The following is a 15,461-nucleotide window of genomic DNA, read 5'->3' as shown; positions in this document are numbered from 1 at the left end:
AATTTCTTGTCACAAAAAGGATAGCTGACAAAATGACTATAAACGTCACAATAATTATACAACATAACATACTCAAGGCATTGATCTGTTTTGCATATACCATACATCACAGAGAAATCATACACTTGATCGTTAAATGATAATCACAGATCAGTTACTTTGCACAAGAGTGCATTTGGTGGCTCAGACTAACATACCTCAGATTTTTGCACAAAAACATTCCTCAATATATTTACTGTTAGGCAAACATACAGTCTCCATATTCAGTTGAGTGCTCTATAAATATGCAGAGAGTCTGTCATTGTAAAGTATTTTTTTTAAAAGTTAATAAATTACATATTTAAAGTTCTTAACACTGAGAAGTGTTTTCCGTCTCAGTGTTCGGTGGACCAAATGACAAATATTTCAAAGCAGCTGTTAGCAAAGCAGGGAGTTATAATGTTACTTTTGCTAGCTGAAAACTACTTTGTGTTCAGTTGTGTCCATTGCCCCATCATATATTATCCATTTTTGCTGGTTCCAAACTATCCAAAACTGGTGGAAAATAAAGGATATAATATGGTATCCATATAATTTTTTCTCTAATCACTCTGGAGCAACACGTCACTAAAGTCAGGCTGCTGATGTGAAAGGTTTCCCTTTGGTTGTTAGGGTGGCACGCAGTCCCAGAATTCGTGGCAAAGGCACTGGCAGAGCCCATATGCCATGATCATGAGCAGGCTAGCGGGCACCAAGCTGACCAGCAGCACGCCCAAGGTGGTTTTCTGCATTATGAGCAAGTAGACGCCCATCGGAAGAGAGCTGAAGTACAACAGCCCCAGGAGCCACACAAGGGCCCGGGCCGACGTCTGGCACAGCAGGGCTGCACAGTTCCATACTGTCCACCGCTGTGTGATAGAAGCCATGGAATCCAAGCTAGAGGAGCGGTAGTCCCTGCCGCGTGCTGCCAGGGGCCCAGTGTGAGGGTCATTGGACTCCGGCGGGGACTCCATGATGGTGATGACCACATAGTTGGAGCTGCGCAAAGAAGAGGGGGAGGCTGTGGCAGATGGGCCCACCAGAGAGCTCAGGTGCCTGGGACTGAGGAGGATCTCTCCAGGGCCCTCGTGAAGATTTCTGTGGTTGCGCACTTGGAGAGACAGTGCCGCCACCAAGTTGCAGTCATCGGGGAGGCTGCCCACTGCTTCCCCTGGCAAACCGGTGATGTACCGGCAGAATGGGCACACTACCGCATTTGGTGGCGACTCTCCCAAGTCCAGGATTTTGGCCAGGCACTTAGCGCACAGCCGATGGCAACACTCGAGCACCTTGGGCCGGCGGCTGGTGAGGCTGTAGGGGCAGTAGCAGATCTTGCATTCCAGCTCCTCGGTGGCAACGCCATCCTCCAGTGTCTGTCCCATCATCTCGCCCTCTTCTCAGCTCTGGCAGACTGGGCACTCAGCGGGCAGGGCCGGAAAACATAGCCGCGAGGCAGCTACTGCTACTACGCCACTTCTCGGGTCTGCAGGCTGTCCCATGCAGGCTGTGTGTAGCAAGGCAGGCTAAAGCGGACCGGAACATCCCCCTGTGCCGTGCCACACAACTCTGGGCTGATTCGTGCAGAGGAGCCTTTCATGCACTGTGTGGAAGGGTGGGGAGAGGCTGCCACAGAAAAGATAACTGTTAACACAGCAATAGAGAACAAACACAGCAGCAACAAAGCAGCCCCTGTAAAACCAGGGCTGGAATTTTCTAGCCGGGCCTTTTGTTGCCAGTGCAATTCAGTCCAATTAGTGTTGCAACACTTCTTTTCTGGTACACTGTTAATAATGACTGGGAGAAAGGTTATTCACTTGCACAGGGCTAGATTGTGATAAGAATCTTCCACTGATTGCCAGCCAAAAGGAAAAGGAGTCCTTGAAAAGCTACACATCAAACTACATTTTCAAGATGATTGTTGTGATTGTAATTACTCTACAGTATGTTACAGATTGTGATTTGGCTTTGGAAAAGTGTCCTTGTTTTTGAGGCAATTCTGTAGAGTTCAGTTCCTAAGAGAGTAAAATAGGTCAGGACTCTTAGTTTCATTCTTCTCTGACCCTGACAGACAGATATTCAGAACCGTCCATGTATGATAGATGTCAGGACAGCAGGGGAACATGCCAAATGTTTTCTTTTTCAATACAGCCCCTGTTCAGTCTGACCGTCAGGCTTTTTGACTTTTTCTACTGTAGCCTACTAAAACTCAACAGCTGAAGAATAATTTTGATTTATTAACTAACCATGTAAGCAACAGTAGGCTACATATTTTCTTTTTCATGACTTGCCCATCCATGATGACTCTCTCTCTCTCACACACACACACACACACACATAAATACTTGCTATTTGTATAGGTCTACATATAGTGTTGAAAATATTATGTTTATACATTTTGTTTAACAGTTGCAGCTATATGACAGAAAAAATATCTTTGTCTTTGGCGTTGCATTCACCTTGTCACTTTTCCACCTTATCCCGCATTTATAGTCGATAGTTCTATGGTATGATGACCAGTTAAATGCCCCCCCCCCCCCCCGCCCTCCCCTTACGGAGCGAAAATGGTGACGTCAGAACAACCCCAAAGCAACCCTGGCAGCCCTAGAAATTACGTCAACGACGGGGCAACAACAACATCCACAGCAGCTGTCAACGAACGGGGACCGTGACCAGACAGTATTATTTTTGTATGTCGTTTTAGGAGAGAAACGACTCTGTTGATACAAAAGAGGCGGGGCTCACGAGCACATACTCAGCAAAGAGATTCTCACTGGGACTCAGGTGGGGCGATGGCGGAATCAGGGAAAGAGCTGTCAGCCGGTTCCCGACATCCATCAGTCGGCTCGCCCTTTTGTCGCATCTCCGTCGTGATAAACTGGAGGAGACCGCTTTGGACTTCCTCAATCTTTGTTGTCACCAATTCAGTTTTCTGGTAAGAGATTCAAAATGCATTGTTTATATAACAAAATATCAAGGTCTTCCAAAATTGTCCTGGCTTTGGTCAAGGTAGCCAGTTGGTGGCCACGTGTCGATAATGCCACCCCATGCTTTAACATCAGCTGAATAGATCAGCATAACAGCATTTTATTGTCATTCACATATTATCCGTGAATAACTGACCATTCTGCAGTATGCAACAGGCCAAGATGACCTATGACTGTAGTTCACACAAAAATGCAGGTTGGTGCTGGGTTTGCAAATTAGGCATTCATTTTCCTGCTTTGCAGATGTAATCTGTGCCTGGCCTTGTGTTATTATGTTATTAAAGAGGAACACTTACAGTAAAAACAACATGGATGCTGTTTTCTTGTAGTAGCCTTGATGCAACTTCGTCAATGTAGGAGATATATGCTGGCACTAGAATGGTAAAAAGACATACACCTGAACTGGACAGGTGCATGTTCATGTGAAAAGTTTTTTTCTTGAATATCACCATCACTTCCTCCTATAGGCTATTTAAAAAACCCATTTGAAACCAGTCACTTCCCTCTTATGGTTCTTCGTTTCCCCCACAGGTTTGTGACCCTTAGTCCCTGCAAACTATTCAGCCTCATGTGCTTGAGTCTGGCTCTGATGGTCGTCCTACAGTTTATACGGGATCTGTACCTGATGAGATCCAAAGGTACAGTACATGCTGATGATGATCTTGCATAGATTCCCAATACTTCTGCTTTTAGTTTGTATAGTGGTTACGTCATCAACATCAGATCCATTTAAAGGAAAAGATGAGATCATCATCCTTCCTGTGTCAGATATTTTGCTCAGGTAACCATTAGCCTATCATATGTGCTCCATAACTAATGCATCAGGCCTGATAGACAGTAATTCATCTACACTGTTGATTTGTATCCATCTGGTAAGAGAGCAGAAAGGGGCTGTGGGTAAATAATCACATACTGTGGCTGTCACGCCATGCCTCAGCAGAGGAGGATTATCTCCTAATGATTCAGCAATAAGCCTTGTGCAACTGCAGGACACACTCTAGCACTCAGCTGAAGGCCCATCATGTTTGGGTTTGACATGCAGTGCTGTATGGATGGGGAGGTTAGCGTAGTGAGCTTAAAGTACTGTGAAGAATGCAGCAGCTTGTTTGTGCTAATGGATTTAACTTTTAACCATCAAAGTAGTTGTAATGGATAAGGGGTGAGAGATAGTACTTACACTATTTTCTTTTTCTTTTCCATAGGAACTCCTTTATGGCACAGTATGACTGAAAGGTATGTTTAGGAATTCTAATGTTATTAATAGCCTACAGCGCCATCAGTACATCATACAGTAAGCCTAAGGGTTCAATGAATCTTTTCTCTTTAGCAGAAATAAAGTTCTAAGTAATGCTTTTTTGAAAAGATACATGCCATTACATTAGTATTGCAATTACTAGAATATATTATGCACTCATAGAAAGAGTTGGATTATCATGAGATAAGCAGCCCCTAACAACTCAGTTATTAAAGAAGGAAACTCTCAGAGAGTTTTGTGTATGCAGACAACAATTAATAAATGTTGGTATACTCCTACAGTTACTAGCTCAAGACTTTCTAACATTGTTTACATCAGGTTTAATGCAAAGGTCACTCCAAACCAGACAACAGCCCTGTTTTGGACACTTTAACTTTTCTCCACTAGATGGAGCCAAGTGTTTTTTTCTCCATCTTTGGCAGTCTTCACAACAATACTTCAGACATTCACAATGCTTCACAACAGCCGACCGGTTGTCTGGCATCCAATGTACCCCTTCCTAACTGTCATATATACGCTGCTGTTGATGCAACTGTTGAGCGTAGATAGATCTAATGCCATTTTTCCTGGGGAAGGAATGGCAGTCTGTCACTGTGACCAGGGCAATGAGCAACTTTTACAGTGACAGCATGTCTACCTGATTACAAACACATTCAGACATGCTTTGAAATAACAACACATATATAGTGCATCCATTAGATAGCCAGTCATATGGCTATTTTGTGAAGCCCTGATGGTAGGTCATTGTCACAGTTTAATTTGTCTACCCAGCTGTCTGAGTTAAGCAAAAAACAAAACAAAAACATTTGTCAGTTTTCATAATTTTCTGTTATTCTTGACATATCTTGTAGTGAATAATTGTCCTCTCCTGTTGCCGTCTCTTGATACTGGTCAGAGGCCATCTTTATTTTTGAGAGCCAGTGTCACTTATGTCACTGGAGCAGACGGATTCCCCTGTGGGTGTTTATGTGAGGTGGACCTCACTAAAGAGGAGGTCTCCCAGAGAGCCACTTCCCTGGCCAGTCAGTTACGGAGGCCCATGTCAACATGGGTCATGGGGTTCATCATTTGTTTTTCCCCTCCTATGTGAACTCCAGTACCCTATTGTGCCTAATAAACAGTGTCCTTCAGATTTTACGGTGTGCTTCTCTGTGACATTCTCAGATTATTGACTGTTGAAAGAGTGCCTTGTTGTGGTGAAGTACAGTGTACACTATATGTTAATCTGATGCAACCGCAGGTATTTTCTTTACCTCTACTGCTGTGCTTCAGTGAAGGCCTCTAAATCAGAGGGCATGTCTAGTTAATGCACTTATCCACAAATTTTTGAAAAGCTGTGGCTAAGCTGTTGTCCAGCGCTGAAGCATTGTAGGCCTATTCCATGTGATGTGATACCATGGACTACTGGTGGTCAGACTGCTGTAATCATGGATATATACTGTATTTAACCATAAGCACATATAAAATCGCTCTGTACTCTGATATTACAACCGAAAATGTAGCTATGTCCTCAGACATATACAGTCACTGCCGCTCTTTCCCTCACTGCATTTCAGTTGGAGCAAATTATGTCCCAAGCACATGGGACCTCACATATCACAAAGCATGCCTGTTGGAAGGGCTTAGCCCTCTATATCAGGACAAATTACAGTCTTATTTATTTGATTACACAACATGAAACTATTCCAAAGACTTGAGGTCATTGTTTGGGTTTTAGTTTTTGCAGTGTTTTTTAGAGGCCTGCAGTGAGCGTGTTTCTTTTGCCGGATGTGGCTGATTTTGCCGGTGTTATTGCGAAAGGTGAGGAGTCGAGCTGCTTGTTGGGTTTACTGTGAGTGCTGTGTGTAATGGATAGGATGACACAGCCATTTCTGAGCTTCAGGAACTACTCACAGGTCATCCACCCTCATCACGTCGCCATCTGACTCTTGATGAACCCCATTGGATGGGATGCTGTTGGGTCCAGGAAATAACCAATCAGCAGTTATGTTTAGCAGCAGAGGGTGTGCTCTAAAATGCAGGCTACTATTGGTCAGTGAATGGTGTGTGTTCCACGCTAACTCTGGGAACGCTGTCAAGTCTGCTGTGGATACTTCATGACTGTCAAGTGATCTACTGTATCTATGTCAGTTTGTTAAGAAGTGAGAAAGGGAAAAGAGAACATGTTTCTCCATGATGTATCCAACTAATTTGGGAACTGACGGTTCGGTCAGTGGTTTGGTCATAAAATAATTACTTGACTTACTTACTTGACTTAATGGCTTCTACTATCTATGTATCTAATATCTACTATATCTAAGTCTGTGTAAGGACATTGTAATCAGAACAATATCTCAGTGTTTACTGTAGTATCACCACAGAAAGGTCCTGAAGTAGATGGAGTGGGATCCTATTAGAACTCAACTTTGATATGAAGTTATTTCTCTTCCTATGGCATCATCATTTTGAATATGATAGTAATTAGGTACAGTCATTTGTAATGGCCATCCTGATAATATCATTTTATCACGTCATAAACATCATTTTAATACATGTTCCTGTGCATTTTATACATGTTCCTGTGCATTTAATACATGTCCCTGTGCACCTGTGCTCTGTTTTCGTGTTGATATTTTCATGTTCCAATGATCCATGTGACACAAGACAAGCACACATTTATAGTTTGTGTTTAGTGAATGGTTTAGCATGACTGTGTCAAAACTTGCGCAATTTCTTAGGAGTGTGTGCATATGATACTGCAGCAACATCTGACAGATGCAGTGCCACCTGCTTATAAAGCCATTCAAAAGCTTTCATTACGATTTCGACTTATTTATTATTTATCTGTTTTGCTGTATTATTTTTTTTCCAGAGGAGATAGGAGGATATTTGGTGTGAAAGGAACATTAGGTGTGTGAAGAAAGAAGTGTGTGTGTGTGTGTGTGTGTGTGTGTGTGTGTGTGGGAGGGGGGGGTGCCCTCACTCAGCCCCCTCCCCTCCCCTCCCCCCCCCCCCACACACACACACACACACACACACACACACACACACACACCACCTCCCTCCTCTGGTCTGATGGAATGCTGTGTGACTGTGGTATTTTTAGACTGGGCCAGTTGAAATAGTGACACTCAGGCCTCATTCAACATAAACACAACTCACTCTCCTTCCATGTGGCACCTATGAACCAGTGAGCAAGATAGTGCTGGAAATCCGATTTGAGCCACAGTCTGCAGTGACCCCGTCATAACCCAGCCGCAGAGAAGACACCCACTCAAGCGGGCATACAGAGAGCCTTCAGGGGTCTCAATGTTAGAAAACAGAGCCTGTGAGATTTCTGAGGAGGACCGGGGAACAAGGAGAAGGTAACGAAGGTCCCATCACACAGTAATGCAAATGTGTGTATGTGTGAGGGAGGTAGCAGGAGAGAGGAGAGTTTGGTAGGAGATGAGGAAATAAGAGAGGTAAGTACATAAAATCAATGGTCTAGAAAGAGGTAAAATTGTTCCTTAGCAGCTCTATCTGTAGTGTGTTGTATGAATGTTGTTTCCATTATGTCAATGCCTTAATGGGTATGGTTTTGTAACAACCGATCACATTAGTAAAAAAATTACAATTGTCAATCTCTTGTATCTCCAATATCTCCATATATGCCAGTATTACAAGAACAACTGGTTTACAAGTGTACGTGCTGTGAGTCAAAATGTGCAATGTCATATCCCACTGTTGTTGGTGACTATATTTTGTCCATGAGCACTTTGTCATGGTATGCCCTACTTTTTGCCAGGGGACTGTACTGATTTCTGTGGCATGTGGCTGTATCAAGGTCATACATGCTTGGAGACTAGATGGCATTGGAATATGTGGCACCTTACCTCACAGGCTTTGCACTGGTCTGGCCCCCATGGCTATTGTCTTGAAGGGGGTCTGGGCTCAGGCAGGGGGAGGCCCTTTGAGAAGGCGCACACAGTTGAGAGTGTAAACAGTGCGATTGCCTTCGTCAGTGGGGCAGATGGAAGAGCTGCGTTTTGCAACCATTGTTGGCATTGTTTGACTGTTTGTCTTGGGTTATTTTTATGCCGCCTGTCGCAGGGCCTCGTTAGAGCCTCTGATGCATCGCTCTCTGTGTTGTTCTAATGATTAGCGGAGGAGCCAGTGCTGCAGCTGGCAGGCGGGCCTCGCTCGCCTTCTGGGTCTCCAGACGGAAGCATCACAGGATACACACTTGCTTCCCCCCAACATGCACTTTTGAGGTGCTTGTCTTTTTATTTTGTGCCATCAAACTAGTGAATCGCTGCGTAGCAGGCAGCTCTACACTCTTACTCTTTATATAACTTTTTTTTTCTAAACTCATAATTTGGTCTGGGCTGGTTGAGAGTTGAGTAACATTACTTTATTCCCATCTCTTCGGATTTGTTCAGTGACCTAGTTAAATGTATTCCTTGGCACTCGACCAGGCAGGATCTGTCGTTACAAACTTTATTTCACAACACGATAGAGGATTGCCAGGTTCTTAAAGGACATTATCTGGTCTGCGCTGGAGCGGTCAGAAGGGGAGCTGGCAGGGAGACGCACCAGCCCAAGAGAATCATGTGGGGATCACGCTCCTGTGAGGTCAGGCCTGTGAAATGTCACCCCCGCATGTCTGGGCGCGGGGGCCCGGGGGGAGCTGCGCTGTGACAGAAACAAACACTGTCTCCTGGCAGGAGCTCTGACGCAACCTCCCCCTTGCGTCCACTCTCACACGCGGGCGATGGTGAAACCCCCAGCATGGGTTGCTTCAGTCCTGCCAGCACCCCATGTCTGTGAGTGATGCTGTCTTGACCAGCTGCATGTACCCAGAATGTCCCCACAGTAAGATTAATGACTCTGAAGGCTTCACGAGGGGAGGACCACCAGGCTATTAACATGTGTGTTCCAAGTAACAACCACACATTCCTGGTAGTCCATATGTCCATATGTTGTTGATCTCAAATGAACCTTCGTGTCTGAGCGAGTCACTCTCGTTGGGCTCCGGAGTGGCTGACAATGGCATCCACAGGGAGTGTGGAAGATAAATTAGAATGGGAAATTAAAGGAAAGACATTTTAGAAGACGTCATAGACAAATATGTAATAGCAAGAATATGTTTGTTGTAATTCTTACAAAAATGCTTACAATGGAGTTATATGTGTAGTTATTGATGACAAGAAACATTGTAAATTTATGTGTTGTGTTATACTATATCACTTTGGTTATTAATTCCCTGTAAAGTCCTTGTTTTTACTTTAAGGCATACATATGATCCAATTGTCGGCCTTTTTTAATGGCCACATGGGGGAGTTTATTGCATTACGTGATCTAATTGTAATCTATGTCCCTTGACTGTTATTTGGATATGGCTGAAGGGGTGGAGAGTTGTGAAGGAGGAGTTGTGTTTCTTAAGCGCAGCTGTCATCACTGGAGGTGTTTAGTAGAGAGGAACTACAACTGCCTAATCACCCATTTTGAAGCCCAACAGCTTAACAATGGAACACAGACTAGATATCGATGCAAAGCATTTCCTGAGACTTGACTTTGGGAAGCATGTCACTAACAGTGCAAGATCATAGGTCCTAGGGGCAATACGCAGACCACCCCAACATTTGAAAATCTAATGCTTCTAAAACGGGGGAACGTGTTACATGGACTATGTTGTGGCAAGCTCCTTTTCCCCTTTTGACCTGAATGTGGTGTTAAGTAGGAAGAATCTCTCTGTACATCGCTGTAACCAGATCTGTACTAAGAATTCAAACCATTTCACACAAGCAGTCTTTCAGACAGCTGTGGGAGAGACAGTGTTGGCCTTCAGCTTGCTGGTTTAAATATAGCCATTGTTATTGAATTTGACTAACTTTGTCTTCCATTCCTCTCCTCACTCCATTCTACAGAATGGTAAATCAATGTATCAAGAGGTAATTCCATTTTACAATATTGCCAACATATGTTTAGTGTGTTAAAATGACCTTGGCCATCTGTATGTCATAACTTATAGCTGTTTTATATGGGGAGTATCGTCACAACAGCCAACACACTGCTTCAGCATCGCAAGCAAACAAATTGAGAGTAACCCAGGTGACCCTATTCTGACACTGTTTACAGTTGGTGTTTTGTGGTGGGTAGCCTAGCTACATTGTTGTTGGTTAAGCTTCTCAACATCGGGCGTAGCATAATCTAATTCCTCTGGAACAAGAGTGTTTTGTGGCCCCTGACAGAGAACAAATACGTGGCACTCAGTTCTCTTAGCTTCCAGTTTCCAAGCCAGTGCACTTCCTGTACTTGTTCATGTGACTGCAAGGAGTCTCAAGCATTTTGTCAGGGTAGCCGACGACATTCATGTCTCTGGTACAGGATCATAAATGGGCACAGGAAGGGCACAGGACAGATATTTTGGATGGTTTGACGTATACATCATTCTTCAGTGGAAATACATTCACTTTTTAGATAGATAGATAGATAGATAGATTGATCCCCAGGGGAAATTCAAGATTTTCAGTGTCTGTCTGTGTCAGTGTCTGTCTGACACTGTATAACTGGCTGTAGTCCACTGAAAAGGTTTGTTAGGTCATGCTCAAATGTTAGTGGCAACCCTAAACAAGAGGAAAGTCTGCAGGGACATATCTTTGATCATCTCCGATGACCTATGATGGCCTGACCTATAGACAAGGTGCATGTGATGCTTGCTTACGTCAGTGGAATGTAAAGGAGATATTTACAGATTAGGCTTCTAACCTCCACTTTACGACCATCTTCAGAGGAACTGAGTGGGATGGATAGATCTAGGAAGTCAGGCTTGTGTTAGGACTCAGAGAATGTCTTTAATGAAAAGGGCCCATTGGTCTGATATTCAACTCCTCAGTATGTGGTAGGGAAGGAAAAGTTATAAGATACAGATACAGAAAAAATGAACTACACACAGGAATTTCATTTTTTCACTGTTCACTGGTCTGGATGTGTTGCAGGACAAGAAGAGATGCAAGTTTATCAGAGTGTTTTATCAGTTAGGGTAGCATATGCTTATAGCAAGTATAATGTGTACAACAATGTAAACAAATCCAGCATCTCATTTCATGGAGAAAATATTCCTCATATCTGGTCTCCTTGCATCATAGTTGGGAGATGATTCACTCTAGGCATGGTGGGGAATTGGAACCGGCATCACAAATCACAGATTCCTGGACCAGCTTCAAACTGTTCTTGGAGGAGACGTCTTCTTTCAAGCAACAGAACCCTGGAAAGGTATATAAAATGGCGACCATATTTACACAGTTATATTGTTATTGTTTAGAGTTTGTTTACTCACTGACCGTATATTTCATATTGACATGAGACATCCATTTCCGTCCCCCTCCAGTTCTGCCTGCTTGTATGCAGCTTGTGCTCCTTCCTGGCGGTTCTTGGACGCTACATTCCTGGAATTGTCCTCTCATATATATTAGGTAAGTAATGTTTAAATGTTTAAAAACACTTACACATGATACACAATAAGTCCTATACCATGAATCATTTTATCTGTTGACATGTATGGCTGCGAAGGCCGAGTTGCCAAGTATAACATCTGTAACATAATTCCCATTCAAATGCTGTAGATGTATTTTGGTCGGAATCTGATGCTTAGACATTCACTCTCGAGTATTAAAGTGGGGTTGGAAAGGTAAGGCTCAATGGCCATACATGTCTGAATAATCTCTCCATTTCAGAATGACCAGCAGAAGGCTTCCAGGTAATTCAGAGGAATGTAACCATGACGACTTTGTCACGCTGTCTCTGGTTTCCTGAGTTCCCCTATAGTCAGCGCTTTGGGGTGAGCCCTCTGGCAGAGGTGTGCAAGGTGCTAATGGCTTCTCCTTCTGTTCCAGTGCTTGGCATCTTCCTCTGGCCCCTGGTGTCATCACATGACTTCGGACTGTGGTTCGAGCCAGTTCTGCAGAAACTGGACTTCGGACTAGGACAGTTCCTTCAGAAGATCAAAGAAAACCATGGTAGTACACTTAACACCTAAAATGCACACGCACACACACACACATACACAGAGAGAGAGAGAGAGAGAGAGAGACCACAGACAGACTTAAGGATAGATATGTTGATATGTTAAAGAAAAATATATTAACACCAAATGAAATGACAATAATAGCCTTAAAATGGGAATCGTTTCTGCTTGTGTTTCACTAGAGAAGAGAGTCCTCCAGGCCCAGGAAGAACATGAGAGCATCGAGGCTGACCTGTCTTCTCTTTTCCCCAAGGTTGGTTTGACCCAGTCTCCATCACATGACTCTGCATCTGACAGTCAACACGTGTTTGTGTGTTCAAATATCAGACTACTACTGTTACATTTACATTAACCTTGGCTGGTCCTCCATACTATAACTAGACTGTATTCTGAATGAACTTGGGAGTGGATTTTGATGTGTGGTTGTGTGTGAGGTTATGAAAATCTATATCTTATTTTATGGGAAAAGACAGGTGATTTAACAAAAGCAGTAAGCAGGCATTTAAGATTAAGGAATCATTTTAAGATTCAACAATACGTGTGGATCTTGACTAAATGTCCAGTTGTGCTTCTACTTTTAAGATTGCAATTTTAACTGCAATATTACAATCTTTCAGCCCAACACACAACAGCTTGCTCATGGCAATACTTTCATGCAGATTTATGTCTTGCCTCACCACTGACTCATGTCCCTTGTATTGTCCCCTACAGCTGGACTCAACTGTGTATAAGGAGCTGTCCCTATCAGACACAGAGCCCTCAGAAGTGACATGGACAGAAAATGGCACCTTCAACCTGTCCGAAGGGCACTCACCACAAACAGAGAACTCAGAAGGTGGGCTGGTCCATGTTTTCAGCTTCTTAAGCTCTTATTCCCTTAGTAATCTATTGATCATTAGCTTTTCTGCATCAATTGATAACTTGAAGTTACTATTGGGTAAAAATTAGAAAATTCATTGGTCATCAGCGTGGTCTTTTAGAACATTTGATACTCAGCCGTGACCTTGTCGCATCTCTTCCATCTGGCCTCAGACCTGGACCGACCCAGCGACCATGAGGAGCTGTTTGCTGGCGGCCTCCCAGACTTCCCATCGCTAGATAACGGTCTGGGGACCAACGGCGACGACGATGAAGACCTCAGCATCGGTCTGCCCTCCCCGGCGCCCCAGACAAAGCCCAAACACAAACAGCGTAGCGAGCAGGGCAGGGCGTCCCTGGCGGCCGAGCAGCGTCCAGACCCCACCCTGCAGCTGGTGGAGCGCATGGCCGGCGACGTCATCGCCGCCGCCGTCACCGCCGCCATCCAGGAGCGGCTGGAAGCGACCGTGGCCTCCGCCATGAGCCCAGCCTCCGCGGACGCCGCCTGCCCATCCTTCTCGTCGTCCTCGTCCGCCTCCACCCCGCCGGCCGCGCTGGCCCAGGCTCTGGCCGAAGACTCGGACAGCGAGGCGGAGGACTTTGAGCTGCTGGATCAGGCCGAGCTGGAGCAGCTGGAGGGGGAGCTGGGCCTGGAGAGGGCAGGGGGTCGGGCGGCCCAGGCCCAGCCCAGGGGCGGTAGCAGGCCCGCGGGCTTCTTCTCCAAACTGCTGGGCCGCCACTGACCAGGCAGATGGGGGTGTTTAGCCAGAGATTGTGAACGGTGGGTTGGGTGGGTGTGCAGGGACTCTGGTGGGTTGACAAGTGGCGATTTTCCTTGTTATTTACTTTAATTAGACATGGGGTTTGGCACGCTGTGAGGGAGGGAGAACACAGGGATGGTTGATCTAAGAGATTTCTGTCCATGTTGATTTCTTTTTTCCAAAATGATATTCATAGAAATATTTAAATATTTCAAGGAATATTTTAAGAAACTTTCCATTACAGGAGTGAAGGAATTGTCTATAAATGTATAGAAAAGTTATGGGAATGGGCAGACCGTTGCATTTTCCTTTTTTACAGATTATTTTTCAGTGCATGGTACTGTCATGCGGCCAAACAATCACAGATTTTCACAGATGCCCAAATCTGGTCATTAGACCCATTGTAGTGTCTAAACTCTTTGTACATTTATAGTCAAAGCCAAACTAGAATTTGCATCAACTGTGCTACAAACCCACCCAGAATGTATGGCAGGAAAGTCACCACTTTTGATTTTGCATTTTTGTTTTCTAATTTTGTATTTTGTTTTTTCATTAAGTTTTGACCTGTTGTCAGCCAGGGAAATGTTGCAGAAAGCATCAAATCTCAATGTTATATATATATATATATTTTTGCATGCATAGCTGTGTTTTCATGTAAACATGTAAACATTTTATGTGTACTTGCACCTTAATATGTGATTGATACAGCTAGGCACTTGAAGTCAAGGTATCATAAACTGGACCTTGTGCAATTATAATACCATTAAATATTTCTTGAATGTAATTTGTTGATCTTTTCTTTGACTATCTTTGTGCCTTTATTAAGAAACACTGTACTTCTTAAATTAGGGATGGTATAGTATTAGGATGGAATGAATTGGGAATAGGAAGATATTGTTATGTTAATTATATTTTTAACGAAATGTTCTAGTCTTTTAAAGAGAACCGTTGGGAATATAAGAAATCTCTCCTCCAACTGTGTATGAGGAACACTTTGCCTTTATGAATAATTACAATTCAAATACTGTGACTTTGCTTTCATTAAATGGTAGGTAGGGAAGGCTACATGGCCCAATCCATGTTGTTGCACTGATTAAATTACAGGACATTGATAAGTGGATCTTTTCTCGTATTTATGTTCTATTATGCCTAAATGTTATTACACCATATTTGTTATGTGCAATAGTTTCGGATTTCATATCTAAAACTAATCTGTGTGATAAGGCTGTAAAATGTAGCCAGAGCAAACAAGCAGAAAGTTAATTTCAGACATTAGTCAGACTCAATGCCATGTTTGTTCCATGCTGTGTTTAAGATGTACAGTGTGATGAATATTGTAAGCACCCATTATTAAGATGTACCTTAGTACTCACCACAGCTTTTATATGTTCAGTGTAGCCATAAATACATTTTACATTATCAAAGGATATCAGTTTTACTTTTTTACTTATTTTAAATATTGTGTGTGTTCATATTGGATAAATATATTTCTCAGAGTTGCCTATAGCAACAATTGCAGTCTTTGTCAACTTTATTTCAGCATTACAACAGGCGTATCTATTAGCTTTATTTTGAATTCATCTGTTACTTAGTCAGGC

At 43.5% G+C, this 15,461-nt stretch overlaps 2 protein-coding genes across 5 annotated transcripts; one reads left to right on the top strand and one right to left on the bottom strand.

The window, feature by feature from the left end:
• Window positions 1-574: 574 nt before the first annotated feature.
• Window positions 575-1,563, bottom strand: rnf182 (ring finger protein 182). Its single transcript, XM_042089462.1, has one exon. It carries the CDS (start codon window positions 1,401-1,403, stop codon window positions 648-650), a length of 756 nt encoding a protein of 251 aa, XP_041945396.1. The 5' UTR covers window positions 1,404-1,563; the 3' UTR covers window positions 575-647.
• Window positions 1,564-2,623: 1,060 nt separating this feature from the next.
• Window positions 2,624-14,647, top strand: retreg1 (reticulophagy regulator 1). Of its 4 annotated transcripts, XM_042089353.1 has the most exons (9): window positions 2,624-2,950; window positions 3,534-3,640; window positions 4,205-4,235; window positions 11,367-11,493; window positions 11,609-11,693; window positions 12,114-12,236; window positions 12,427-12,497; window positions 12,956-13,079; window positions 13,277-14,647. In XM_042089353.1, exons 1-9 carry the CDS (start codon window positions 2,808-2,810, stop codon window positions 13,843-13,845), a joined length of 1,380 nt encoding a protein of 459 aa, XP_041945287.1. In that variant the 5' UTR covers window positions 2,624-2,807; the 3' UTR covers window positions 13,846-14,647. The 4 variants fall into 4 exon arrangements, with proteins under 4 accessions (XP_041945287.1, XP_041945317.1, XP_041945308.1 ...); XM_042089383.1 differs by lacking the exons at window positions 2,624-2,950; window positions 3,534-3,640; window positions 4,205-4,235 and adding an exon at window positions 7,261-7,610; XM_042089374.1 differs by lacking the exons at window positions 2,624-2,950; window positions 3,534-3,640; window positions 4,205-4,235 and adding an exon at window positions 7,261-7,700.
• Window positions 14,648-15,461: the final 814 nt, after the last annotated feature.

Source organism: Alosa sapidissima, chromosome 1, assembly GCF_018492685.1.
Source record: "Alosa sapidissima isolate fAloSap1 chromosome 1, fAloSap1.pri, whole genome shotgun sequence".
In the NCBI taxonomy this organism is placed as follows: Eukaryota; Metazoa; Chordata; class Actinopteri; order Clupeiformes; family Clupeidae; genus Alosa; species Alosa sapidissima.
The sequence above is the reverse complement of the archived record's forward strand: the minus strand, read 5'-3'. Positions and strand labels throughout refer to the sequence as shown.

Excerpts from the sequence above, each read along its gene's own strand:
- rnf182 (XM_042089462.1), bottom strand. The coding sequence starts at position 1,403 with ATGATGGGACAGACACTGGAGGATGGCGTTGCCACCGAGGAGCTGGAA.
- retreg1 (XM_042089353.1), top strand. The coding sequence starts at position 2,808 with ATGGCGGAATCAGGGAAAGAGCTGTCAGCCGGTTCCCGACATCCATCA. Across the intron at positions 3,641-4,204 it reads GTACCTGATGAGATCCAAAG|GAACTCCTTTATGGCACAGT; the intron begins GTACAGTACATG and ends TCTTTTCCATAG. Across the intron at positions 12,498-12,955 it reads TGTCTTCTCTTTTCCCCAAG|CTGGACTCAACTGTGTATAA; the intron begins GTTGGTTTGACC and ends TGTCCCCTACAG.